Here is a 13,637-nt window from a genome sequence, read left to right as displayed (position 1 = left end):
GTTTGCGCTTGAGCACTGTGAGAGGGGGGGGCTTTCAGGGAGGAGCCGTGGGCTCGGGAATACCGCGGTCACCTGCTTTCATTCCAGACTTTTTCCTTTTTTTTTTGGAAAGTAAGTTTTTTGAAGGAATAAAGCAGCCCTGGCCCACTTTGGAGCAGACCTGCAATGCCAGGGATGGCGGTCGCTCCTGGAGAGATGAGTCGGAGCATTGAGAAGCGCCGACTTTGTAAAGCTCTTCCCGAAGAACCAAGGGGGGGGGGGGGCATTTTTGCGGCCTCCGAAGAAGACAAGGGAGAGAAGAGGCTGGAAGGTGGGCTCTGCAGCTCTGTCCTCATCTAGGGATGAGAGACAGGAGAGCGGACATTCCTTGGCCACAAGCGCAGAAGCTGATAGTGGCCTCATCGCGTGAGGCTGCCGTGCTAGAGACTGCGGGGAAGGTGTCGGAGGTGGGTGGTGGTCTGGAGCCCCATCCCTCCGGGGCAGGAGGTGACCTAGGAGCTCCGCGGAGGGAATCCAGAGCACCTCAGCGATCTAGAGCCACAGGGAGGTGACCTAGAGTGTTGTCCCCCCCAGCGGTGGGAGGTGGCCTGGAGCACCTGAAGATGATCTAGAACCCTGAGGTGATCTAGAACCCCGAGCCCAGACAGGAAGTGTCCCAGACCCCCAAGTGGTCTAGAACCAGGCCTCCAGGCAGGTGTGGGTCTTAAAGCCCCCCCGGGATCTAGACACCCCACAGGGGCAGGAAGTGATCTAGAACCCCACACAGTGATCCAGTCTCCCAGGTGATCTGGAACCCAGCATCCCCCCCGGTCAAGGTGACCTAGAACACCTCCCCTCTCCCCCCCCCGCGGGCAGGCAGCGGTCGGGACCCCTCGGTGATCCAGAGCCCCGCCCCCTGCCCCCCCGCTGCGCCCGTCGGAGCGCGGCCCCTTTAAGAGCGGCCCCGTCCCCTTTACTCTATGTTTACATAACACAGCGAGGCCGTACCACTGGCGGGCCGTGGGGGGGGGAGGGGAGGGGAGGGGGAGGGTGCGAAGAAGGGGGCGGAGCGCAGCGGCGCGGAGCCCCGCCCCCCGCGGGCGCGCCCCCTGCGCAGGCGGTGAGTCGGAGCGGGGGGGCGGCGCCACGCGTGGCCGGGCAGGGGGGAGGGCGCCGCTTTGCTCCTCCCGCCCCCCTGCCGCGGCGAGTTGGTACGTCCCCCTCGGCGCTCCTCCCCCCGCCCCCCCGGTGTAGTGGCCGTTGTCGCGCGGCCGCCGGCTCAGTGCGGGACGCAGCGCGGAGCCCGCTCGGGACTCGCCCCCGCGGCGGGTGGGACTGTAGCGGCGGGAGACTTCGCGGCGGCCCCATGTTTTCCCCCAGCCAGGAGGAGCACTGCGCGCCTAACAAGGAGCCCGTCAAGTACGGGGAGCTGGTGGTGCTGGGGTGAGCGCTGTGGAGGGGCGCCGGGGGGGGGGGGGAGCGCGGCGGCGGGGGCCCGTCCTGGGGCGGGGGGAGCGGCGGGGCCGCCCCCTCCCCTCAGCGCCGGCCGCGTCTCCCCGTGAGGTAACGCTCGGAGGCGGGAGACCCCCGGCGGGGGCGAAGGGAGCGGGGGGGCGCTTCCCGCCTTTCTCCCGCCCGAGCGCGCGGGGCGGCCGTTGGGGTCCCACCCGCGCCTCGCCCCGCTGCGTGGGGGCGGCCGCTCGTCCCCGCCGCCAGCAACTTTCCCCGCGGGGAGAGCGCGGCTCGGGCGGGAGGGCGGGCCGGCGGCGGGCTGTCGGGCACCGTGACCGCGGGGCCTGCGGGGCCGGCGCGGCGGGGTGGAGAGAAACTTCGTGCGGGGTGGAGGGGGGGGGAGCGCGGAGTTGGCGGGCGAGGCCGCGGGGAGACCCCCGGCCCCGTCCTCCCGCCGGTGCCGCTCGCAGGTGCTACCGAGGCGCGCTCCTTCGCCGCAGCCGCTTGCTGAGCTCTCCCTGGCGGCTTCTCCCCTCGCTCCGAGAGACGGCGTCCTCCGTGCAGACTGCAGGGGAGACGGCTTTGGAATGAGGAGGAGAGGCGGGGGAAGGAGGATGAAGCACTTAGATTCGTGGTGGAAATGTTTATTTTCTCAGCTTGATACGGATCTTCAAGTAATCCGCTCGGTATTACGTTCTTGCCCTGCTGTTAAAGCTTGAAGCCTTTCTGCTGAACACCGTAGAAGCAGACGAGGGAGAAGCATCTAAGCCGCGCTTGCTGAGAGCCCTTGTGAACCTTATCGGAGACGCTTGATTTTGATAGTTGAATATGTAGAAACATATGGTTAATGGAATAATTTTTAGTAATCAATACAACAGAAAGGTTTCAAGCCAGCTGTGAAGCAGAACAGTTACAGCCTTGCTGCGTTATTCAGCCTCCCCCAGAATCTGTTACGTATTTGCTGCAAGGTCGTAGAAAACCTTATTCTGGTTTGTTCGGGATTTTTTTGTTTTGTTTGGGTCAAGTCATTTCATAAAGAGCAGTGTTCACCTCTGCAGAATAAGTGTTTGCATCTCTGGGAGCAGATTAAAAGAGCAGTCAAGACTGGGTACTTGTGTGTCCAACGGTGTAGCTTTTTTCCTTAAGGGATGCTAAATGTTTCTTATCACAAGACTAGGTCAAGATACAGTTACCATGGAATAACATACAGCTATTACCATGAACGTGGCATAGCTGGCACTTGAAAGACTTGAATTTAAGAAGTCGAGTAACTTGATTTGGGAGAAACATCCATATCAAACTAAATTTAATAAAGAAACGTTCTTACCGTTTCAGCTGTGGAAGTGGAGGGTAACCTCAGCTGTGCAACACTGTCTCTAACAATAAAGTCATAGTATAATGTTGAATCTTTAATTAAATTAGAGTGCATAAATTGATGTTGTGCTGCAGAGGCTTTTTGTGCACAGCTGGAAGCATTTTCCTTTCTGTTGCTTTACTATTTTTAGCGGCAGTTGAAAGTACAGAAGTATGAAATGTTTTGGCTCTGATCTTAACCTAGCAAAGTGGTGTGCTTTTCCTTTAATATGGAAATGCATTGATCTCAGCTTATCGCTTCTGCCAGGGGTCTTGATCTTCACTGCTGTGTATTGAAACATGCCAATAAAATTTAAATAAACTTTATATGACGGAGTTTAGTTTTTATTTGAGTATCAGCTGCTCTCTAAAACTGCTGAGGTTATACCTTCTGGGTGTTACATGTACTAAAAAAGCAAACAAATCCTCTTGTCCTTGTAGTACGATTCTGAACAAGAAGTCTGCAAACGGGCAGCTGAATCTCTCTGATCAGTATGTGTCTGCCCTGAAACAACAGGGCATTGGCTGTCACAGCTTACTGACACAGTGTGCTTGGGGATGTGATGTGGAGACAGGTAGACGTGATGGAAGCAGTCCATCAGTAACTACAGTAACTACATTTTCCATTTTTGGACTGAAGATTGGGGTTTTAGGATCCATTTGACGCTTTAGGAGTTGATTACTGCATTTCCTATCAGAGATGTCTTAAATGTTGTATGTAGTGCCATAAATAATACAAACATACATCTCTCTCTCTTTGGTGACTCAACATTTGCGACTAGGAACTCTTGGAACAGCTTAAGCATCTGTTCAGTATTTTAAAAAAAATTATTAATACCTGTTTTGTATTAATGTCTTGTAATCTGGAGTTCCATTTAAATAAGACAATGTAAATCTACTCTCCTCCCTATAGTGAAACTGAGACCTGTGGACCGGCAGAAGCATAGCATCGCAGCTCATGTTACAACTGCTTGATTAAAATTAATAGAGTGATCTCACAGCTAGATTTAAAAAAAAAAAAAAGTTGTTTTGAGACACTGTGGGGTTTAAAAAAAAGGAAAAAAAGCTTTGGTTGTGATGTTGATGAATAACTTCTGTCTTGAGCTGCAGACTTTCAAATGAGGAGGTGAAAAGGATGATGAACAAAGAAATTGGCATACCTGCCAAACTGCTGAGAGTCCTGTTTTCTAAGATGACAAAACTTTATCTTTTGCTCTTACTCTGTCTTCGCAGTATTAAAGTAGGGTGGTTGTATACCTGGCCTTTAAATCAAGGGGAAGGCGTTCTTTTGGCAGTAGGTAGTTCTCCCACCAGAATGCGTTCCTGTATTGTCTCGCAATAGTTGTGATTGCTTGTCTGCGCATTAATGTGATCAGAGGGTAAAGCCAAAGGCATTTGAAGTCAGCCATTGCAGCAAATACATTTCTAATAACCTTCTCCCAGTGGTCCATTATGTATTTTCTGTCAGTGATGTGGCAGTGCCTGTTTGGTTAAGATTTTGTTGAGGTTTACATAATCGATGTGGTAGTGAATAAAAACAGTTTATGTAAATCAAGCCAGACAGGTCAAGATGGCTGGTAAAGAAGAGATCATCTGCTTGATTGTGAATCTGCTTGTGTGCATCTGCTCGGAGCATCATCTGTTCACAAAAGGCTATGGATTTCTTCGTGAAGCAGAAACATTCATATTCTAATTTTTTTTGAGAAAGAAAAGAAAAAAAAGCTTCTTTTGAAGTCCTCTCAAAGTAATGGCCCATTGTATATTTCTTGGAACGTGGGGCTGGAGGGAGTTTTGAAGGAGATACTGAATACAGTAACAAGTACCTGAATAGAGTGTCGCGGTGTTAGTAGGTTTTTTGTCAGTAGCCTTCATTTGGCTTGTCTGGTATCTGGTTAGCGTCTTGAGGTGTATGTCATGTCCCCTTCCTCCCAGTACTGCTTTTTCCCCCAACTTTGAATTGCACTCTGAAGAATATTTATTATAATATAATAACGGTATTCACACCAGCATGGCTTTGTTTGGTGTGCTGGTCCCTGGCTGCGTGGGGTAGCTTTCACTGAAGGCAGGTGCCAGTGGCCTGGTGCTGTTAAATCTCTCTTCTTTTGGGACTGCATGGTATTGACGGGCAGCTTTAACTTCTCAGAAAAGTCACTTGATTAAAATGATGTAAGTTGGAGGACGAATACCCAAGAAACATAAGTTTTAGTCGATGGCTGAGTTCTCTAGCGATGGAAGGATTTTGTACCAGACATTAGATACTTTCAATGTGGTGTATTGCAACCAATTCTAAGGAGTTTTGGATGGGGTTTCTAATAGATGTGTGCATAGAAGTGTAATATTTCTTATTAACGCAAGGCTTCTGTTAGCTACTCTAAATTAGCAAGGAGGTGCAGCCTTGGCGTCTCCTCAGCTGAGGAAGACTTTGTCTTACAGACTTAATGGGTTTTGCAAATCTAATATTTTTTTTTTATCTAACTATACAAAACTAAGGGCTGTCACTCGGTATTGTTACAGTGGTCACTTTGAAATCACTGTCAGTATTTTATGTATGAATTTGCCAGAGTCAACAATGAAAATAAATGAATGTTAACTTACAGGCTGCAGTGCCCAAAGAAGCCCCTATGAATTATGTGGGCTTTGTTTAATGTGGACTGTTGGACATCCTCAAATAAACAGGCTGTAGTTCTGCTTAAATTTAACCTTTTGAAAAAATAGAATAAAATTCTCATCTGTGTTTACAGTGATAAATTCTACAGTAACTTTTGGGAAGTTGTTCTGATTGATGGACCACTTTATACTTGGAGCAAATTTTAGATTTGAAATGTGTCTTTTTGTGTTAATCTGAAGGGACGTCCTTTTTTAGACTCCTGTTTCTCATACAGGCTTTCTCTGACGGATCAAAGTTGCTCCTTAACCACTACCTCCTTGATAGGCTAAATAAAGTTCCTTGAAGTGTTTCCTACTTTTAAGCACACTTCCAGTTTTTAACTTATCTGTTTGGCTTTTCATGGAACTCTTTTGTTAATCTCTTGCTGTGCAGTTCAGGAAGAAGCTGATGCAGTATTCCAGTAGTGTTGACAAATGCAGACGCAATATGGTATCTCTGCTTGTCCTTGGTAGCTGTTTGCTTCTGTTTATGGACCGAAGGCAGAGGGAGGGTCATCCTGGCTGTGGCGTTAAACCGGGGACTTATATTGGACTTTATATGGATTTGCTGTTCAATATCAAGCTGAAGCTTTGTTTAATGATTCTGTAAATGTCTGCACTATATGGTGTAGATATATTAGCGCAACTGCTCAGGTGACTTGGGTTCTGCTTTTGAGCCTTATTTAAAAATGTACTGCAGACTTCATTTAAAGGAGCGTCTATAGCAAATAATGGTAGCCACCCGTTAAATACGTTCAAGGTCATGATTCTCTCTGAGAATCATTTGCTTCAACAGTCATAGCTGGAAGGCTGCAGTTCTGGAGAAACTGATTTATTTTTTTTATTTGATATTGACAGTGGCTTCTTGGAGACCTTTATGTCTTGTGCTTAGTTTATGATGGATCTTATGTGCTGCATATTGAGAATATGTGATCAGTGCCAGTTCAGAGCTTGCAAGTAGATTAATCAAACACCAGAAGTATTGTGCCTGAATAGAACATTAACTGCAATGTAGAAAAAAATAGTAGAAAGGGTTATATTTGAGGAAAGATTCGTGGATTTTTCAGTGAAAGCTTGCGTATGGCTGGATGGAGCAAAGGTTTTGCTTCATTTAAGCTAAGAAAGAAAACATACCCGAGCTGGTTCTCTGCGACTATCCTATTCCTTGGAGTACTTTTGACTTTCTCTGCGTGCAGATTTGTGTCCAGCTGTAGGCTTTATTCACAGCATCTCGATACCGATGTAAAATCGGAGAGCAGAAACGTCAAACTGTAGAAGCTAGAATCTATATTTATTGAAGCAAATCAGAGCGTCAAACATCTGCATGTTTAATGCTTGTTATAAAAAGGAAACTGAGTGCATTCTGGAAGTTAAACTGTAATCCCTTTGGCATGTATAGGCAGTAGGTCACACATGTAGAAGTGGAAGACTTTTTTTTTTTCTTAAAATATGGGAAACAGACTGTTTACTCTGAGTAAACAAGCCTGAGAAATGTAAGACTTTGTTGCCTTTGACTGATACACTTCCTTGTAGAAGCAAATAGCTGCTCCTTCCCTATCTTGGCAGAATCAGGGATGCATAGTTTTCCATTTTCAGTTGAAACTTATAAATTAGTAGATACTGTGAAAGTCCACTTGACTCTACTTAAAAATATGCATATAAAACTAGAAATTGCTTTCTAGGCTATTAAGATTTGTTTTTTGTTGCTGAAAGCAGCATCTTGCTGAAGCTAGTTCATTCTCCATCTTAACAGCAGGTTGTTTTTCAGCTATGATTACAAGGTTGCTCGAGAACAGATTTTTTCCTAAGAAGTCAGGAACTTTTTATTATCCAGTTCAAACTAAATTATGGCTGGTTTATACTCATTTATTATGGAGTTAATGCTGATCTCTAACTTGCTTAGTCCTTATTCCTCAGTAGTGATAGCACGTATCAACTTGATACTTTGAGAAGATGAAACCTTCTTTTCCTGTACTCTAAGCTAATGAGAAGCTGCGTGAGCATGGTACGGCACTGAGCCTGAGCCAACATGCCTTGCTGAAGGTCGGGTTTATTAGTTCAGAGTGCGAGCAGAGAAGTTTTACAACTGTTTGCAAAATACTATAGACATGCCCATAGGCAACAGCTGTTTAGGTAGGCTGAACCAGCCATTGTCCCGTGTCGTTTTTCTTGTTGGTACTGTCTGCACATGCTTTGGTTCTGAATTTGTCTGGAGTATCTGTGATGAGTATGGGTTTGAAACCTTCCAAAGGAGACTCCTCTGGCATGTTGTAGAGTTGCAGTCTTACCTCATGCTTAGTAGTACTCTTCATGATGTCATCTAGGGTTGTGTTTGGTTATTCTGCACTGTCATACTTGTGGCTTATTTGTCCTGGGGTCAGCAAGGCAAGTGAAGTAGAGGAGGATTCGGTCTGAACTCCCAGCTTGAAGCAGAAACTCTACTTGATTTCCAGGTGTACTTTGTGCTGTCAAATCCTGTTCTCTTTGTACTGTTTGATAGTTTAAATCTCATTTGTTTTGAGGATGCTTTTCCTTTTATCAACAAATATCCTTATGTTTATTCTCACTCCGGCTCAAGGTCACCCCTGAAAAGCTCACATGTGACTTGTCACAAGCTTAAACCTTGAGGGACAGGAATGGGGATGCTGGCATAGAGAGCATGCCCACTTCCAGAAAGACTCATAAAGCAAAGCTTTTCATTTTGTTTGTTTTATAAATACAGCACTAAATGGTGTTCTTGCATTTTTCACTTTTATCACCTGCATATGCTAATACTGCACTGAAGGAGTCCCGCTTTTCTTTTAGATGACTTGTTTCCCTCTTGATAAGAAGCAGTTCAGAATTTTATGCCTCCCTTACCTTTGCCTCTTAGATATCTTTTAGATATCTACTGGTGTAGCTTTGCAGGTTAGTACTGGGTCTTGAGATCATAGCATCATTCACGTACTTTGGGGGACCAATTCGTATGTTCTCTGGCAAACTGTAAGTAACATCTGGTGTTAGACTGTTTTAATCCTGTTACTCGGTGGCCTAGAATAGGTCTCGGTCATCATATTAAGCAAGTAGTACAGTCAAGAGCAGTAGGCGCTTCCAAAGGAGCAGATTAGTGTGGTTTGAGGGCAGGGGAAGAGCTGGCGCAGTGCTGTTGCAGCTCTTCAGCTGCGGTAGGCCATTGTGCATCCTCTGGATGACCAGATGTGCCTCTTCTGTGATGACTCGTACATTTAACCTTGTAATGTGACCTCCTGTGCAAGTACTCTCGCTGGCTCTCGGTGTACTGTTGATGACTATATAATGGGTGCACTTCTGGTGATGCGATTTAAAACCAAGCACAGACTGGGGGAGGGGAAGGGCGGCAGGCAGGAAGCTGTTCGTGGGGTTTTCTTAACGTCCAAGTAGGCATCGTGGTGCTGGGAGTTCAGCAGTGAGAGTAACTGGTCTTTGGGTTTGACTGACTCTACAAAATAAACAGCTTTCTACTGCCCTTCCCACAAACAGCACTTGTTGGCTAGAGTTAATAGAGCTTAAGATGCAAGCAGACGGTCCTTGTAGGAAATCTTTGCACAGTGAAGCTTCAACAGTTGTAATATAAACATTCAGTCTTTGAAAACTTGTTACTGAGGGGCTGTGTGGCAGGAGGACACAGTGTGTTAACATGGGTTATGAATGGTATGTGAACAAGGTGACACTGGGCTTGCATTGTCTACGTGCAGCTTTTACTTGTTCTGATTAGTATAACTTCTGTTCCTAAAAATAGCAAGTATCAGCTGTTTTGCACTGAAGTTTTGTTCAGTTCTTCCAAAGCTAGAATATGAAGTCCTGTGAGGTCAGTCAGAAGTGTGTATGCAGCTTCGTAGTAGCAGCAGTTATTAGCTCATGGCGAAGAAAGAATAATTCAGCTAAAAGCTTTCTTCTGTTTCGCAACAGAAATGTCGTATAGGTGAGAGATATTATAAACAGCAATTGTGAAAATGGATACAGACAACATCTACAATGCTGAAGGGTTTGTTGTATTAAAAGCAAAGTGGTTTTGAGATGAACTCAATTTGATTAGGCATGATATGAAGGTGCCGATTGCTGAAGGACCTATTAGGCATGCTTCTATCAATAGCAATTTGTTTCTCCTGTAGGGAGGGAAAGTAAGCAAGTCCTGTTTCATGCTTCTGGAAGTTATTTGCTTTAGGTGGGTTTTTTCCCCCATTTAACAATATAATCTTTAATATTGGACTTAGGCACACTGCGTATCCTGACCTCACTGGAGGTAAAACTAGCATGCTTCAAGAAGGATGAAGTAGATGTGGGACTGTTCCTAATCTAACGTAGCAGAAGACTTCCTATGCTAGGGAATGGTACAAAGGCCACGCGTGCCCTTATGAAGTGTTTGGCAATAAAGACCTAATGTTCATCTGTCGTATTTATGGCTTATATCAACAATTATATAGCTACATTACTGTGTAGCAACTAATTGTATTAAACAGACATGAAAGCAGCCAGTTGCACAGCGAGACAAATACTAACTTAAAATGTGAGTTTACTATGCTGCCCTCCCCCCCCAAGGAATGGGGACAAGCAAGAAAAGTTAGAGATAGCTGGGCTGTAGTAAGTTAAAAAGAAGGCCAAGAAGCGTTATGGTCTTCTCCTTGACTATTGTCATGTTAACTGCTCGCTGTTGTTGCAAAATTATCCTGTTTTCTCTGCTCATTCAGGGAATTGAGGACAAAGGAGAAGTGTTGGCATAGTCTTTCTCTCTAACAGATAAACACTTTTGGAAGGCAATCTTCGTATTCAACTGCAGTGATGCATTTAGTAGGCTTTCAAATTACTCTGCACCCTCGAACATGTATGCTATCTTTATTTTAGAATCCAGTAAGTTCATAAACTGTCGTGAAACAAGTTTATACTTCAAACTGGATGGCTTTAGTAATGCCTAAACAAACAGGTAGGCTTCAAACTGAGGAGGTGTATCCTCTTAAGGCATGTGAATGTCATGGATGAAGACAAAGTGGTACTGCCTGTGAAGACAATTAGTCACTGTATGAAAGTAAACTAAACAAATTGAAGCATATAAAAGCTTAAATCTCCTCTTGCGTATTACAAATAAACTGGAGACCAAATGTGCAAACTCTCTAGCGCGTGCCTTTAGGAAGAGTGAAAGAACTGTTTAGTCTAGACACAGAAGTTAATGGGCTGAAACTTTGATATAAGCACAGCTGTATTTCTTCATGTGCAACAGCATGACTTTATTTTGATTGTCGATGTCTGATTTAGTAATGGTGGAGTAGTAGCCTTTGAAACAGTAGTGTGTGTATGTCCTCCTTTCATAGGAAAGACCGAGCTGTTGAAAGATACTAAGAGCTGTACGGTTCCTGCTTCCCTGCACATCCTGTGACCGGGTTCTGTATCTCACAGATGACCGTGTTTTTTATGGAATATTGACTAATAAAGCAAAATGTTGCTGTACTTCCAACTTGCTTTCCTCCTGTCCATGCGTGATCTTTGAGAGCAAGCAGCTGTGAATCTCAATACTTGGGTTCAAAAATCATTTTGGCATTGGAGAGGAATTGTTTAGACTAGGTAGGATTCATTATGTATTAGTTGTCCTAACCTTTCAGCTAACAGATGTGTACAACCTACTTTGAATTACTTTTTGGATCTTAAAATTTGCTGAAATAGTTTCCTGGTGCATCAGGGAGTGAGTTTTGAATTCATGAGTTTAGTGTGTGGCCTTTTGTCAGAGGCTGCGGGCAGAAGTCTTATTTCAGAACCATGTGTGTGATGGGAGAAGTTCCAGTGCCTTGCTGCAGGTCTGTACCCTCTCTGGTTGGTAGAACAGCAGTGGAGACAGAGGATTTCTTCATAAGAGTGTTCCTAATCTGATTCTGCCAGAAGATTTCATTAAATGGGCTGTGAGTACCTCAGTGATTTTTGCCAAAAAACTACCAGTAAATTAGGCAAATGGAACAAATTGGTCTTAGGGCAGATCTATGAGGAGGCAAGCTTTGGTTGACTTGAGCCACTGAGTAACTTCTTCCTTCAGAGCTAAATCTGGAGAAGGAAGTTTGGCAATAGCCAAACGGATGAGTCTTGCATGGTTTTTTACTCCTCTCTTGTCTTTAGCTGGTCTTCGCTGGACTAATGAAAAGTCTATAACACGAGAGATGCCTTTAAACACCCCTGGCAGGCCAGCTGCTCTTGGGACAGTACTGGTGTTCCTAGAGGTTACAGGAGCGTGCTTCCATGGGCAGTGTCTGTGGAAGCTGCAATGCTTTAGTCTTACTGACTGTGGTGAGATTTTCTTTTTTCTTAGGTAAGATGTCTTGCTACCCTTGCCAGGGTACAGATTGCAAACTACTCTTTTGTTTTTTTAGGGATGTGCACTGCAATTTTTTTCCACGATTCCAAAAGCATTTCTTAAATGACCCTATTTGGTAGTGAGCCCCTGTACTTTGACAGAGCTTTCCCAAAAGCTCTAAATATGTTATTCCTTTTGCCTTTGAGAGATAAATAAGCCATTTTTTGGTAGTATTTTCACAGTCTGCTGGCTGTCAGAGGGAAAGAGCCTTAACTTTTGACTCTTGTTTTGTGCCTTACTTTCAATGTTTGAGCATAAAATACTGCTGTTACATTGCTGGCTCAGCCCTGCCTTATCTCTTTAGTTGCACAATCACGCTTCCAGCTGCAATACTTGAGTGCTATATGTCTAGTTTTATTGCAAGTTTTGAGTTTCCAGCATGCAGAGGCTAGTGTAATACAGCAAACACCTTTCCATGTAAGGATGTAGGAAGACTACAAAATATAAAGTACAGTTACCTCTGTGAGCAAAGCCAGGGTTTAAGTGATTAGCAGGGTCTAAGTCAAGCTCAGCGTACCCTCCTAGTTTATTATGTGCAGTGTGACTTTAAATTCAATTCAGGAATTGGCCTCTGATCATATATTGCTAGTTTGCACCTTAAAATCCTTGGAGGAGACTGGTTTATATTAAGGCTTTACCTAGTGGAAATCTCTCAGCATAGAGAGAACAATTGTAAAATAATACTTTGTTAAAGGGTAAGCAGATTTTTCTGTGGCAAAAGTGATTTGCTCTTTCTCCGCTGGGCATTTTGTAGCCAGCGCAGGCAGGCAGGAAGGAAGGAACTGGATTTGGAGTTGGCTAGATTCCAGTTGCAGACTCTATTCAGACCCAAGCCAGAAAGCGTATGGGGCTGATTTGTAAGTTTTGGGCAGAGATGGCAGCTGAGAAAAACCAGCTGTCTCGGTTTTATGAACTGATGAAATTTGTTATGAATATGTCAGATGGTAAAAGTGTGATGCTTCGTGCTATGTAGAGTTAGAGAAATTCGTTAAAGATGAGTTTGTCATGCATAGGTCAAGGGAGCAAAACACTTAGTTGAGTTAAACTAAAAGAAATGTTGGTAGATAAGCATGTATGATGCTCTTTAATATCCAGAAAATAAGTGTATTCATTTGTAAAAACAACTCCTTCATTAAAACCAGATGTGCAAAGTGACCTCCCTCCTCCCCCCTTCCTACTTGTGCACGAACTAAGTGAAGCCTATGTAAGTGATTGTAAGCAGTCTTTTGTTCACTTAAATGAAGGTAACTTCCCACCTACATTCATGACTAAGTCTAAAGAGTGGTCTGGTTAGGGATAATCTAAACTTTTCATTTTCTTCCTTCTTCCACTCCTAGGTTTTACATATGCTGTTGCCCGTTTTTGGAGAAAGAGGAGTTTTGTTTGTTGTACAGACCTAGGCAGGGTTTGACAGCTGTTGTCAAAATAAAAAAAAAATAAGTGGTATAGCATGCAGTATTTGACAGGATCTTTCAGCTTCCTATTGTCTGTTTTGTTTTATCTTTCTTTGCTTTAGAAGAAAAAAAAGTCCAGGTAGTGACTGTTCAGGTGTGCAGTTTGTCTTGGCATAAATTAAGCCTAGTTAAAACCTAGAGAAGTTCTAAACAAGTGCCTGTCTCAAACTGGTTGTGGTAACTGCTCATAGCCTCTGGAACCGCTTGTATGTAAGTGGTGTGGGATGAACTGTTTAAGGATCTGATGCCTCTTTGAGGCTGCAAAGGGCAGATGGTGGGTAGGGGCAGAACAAGGTAGTCAGTTTTGGGGTGATGACCCAAACAGCTGGAGTGAAGTCGGATGTCTGAGGTAGTTACTGCTCCTGGCTGTCTAGGCAGTCTTCTTGTGGGAGGACGCTGCA

At 44.7% G+C, this 13,637-nt stretch overlaps 1 protein-coding gene across 1 annotated transcript in view; it reads left to right on the top strand.

Moving 5' to 3' along the window:
• Positions 1-1,241: 1,241 nt before the first annotated feature.
• Positions 1,242-13,637, top strand: part of PELI2 (pellino E3 ubiquitin protein ligase family member 2) — an 80,511-nt gene continuing 68,115 nt past the window's right edge. The window contains exon 1 of the mRNA XM_072864898.1: positions 1,242-1,422. Within this exon, the coding sequence (XP_072720999.1) occupies positions 1,346-1,422 (77 nt within the window). The 5' untranslated portion in view covers positions 1,242-1,345. The remainder of the gene's footprint in view (positions 1,423-13,637) is intronic.

This window comes from Ciconia boyciana, chromosome 6 (assembly GCF_034638445.1).
Source record: "Ciconia boyciana chromosome 6, ASM3463844v1, whole genome shotgun sequence".
NCBI classification, from domain to species: Eukaryota; Metazoa; Chordata; class Aves; order Ciconiiformes; family Ciconiidae; genus Ciconia; species Ciconia boyciana.
Note: the sequence above shows the minus strand (reverse complement) of the source record. Positions and strands in the feature narration are given on the sequence as shown.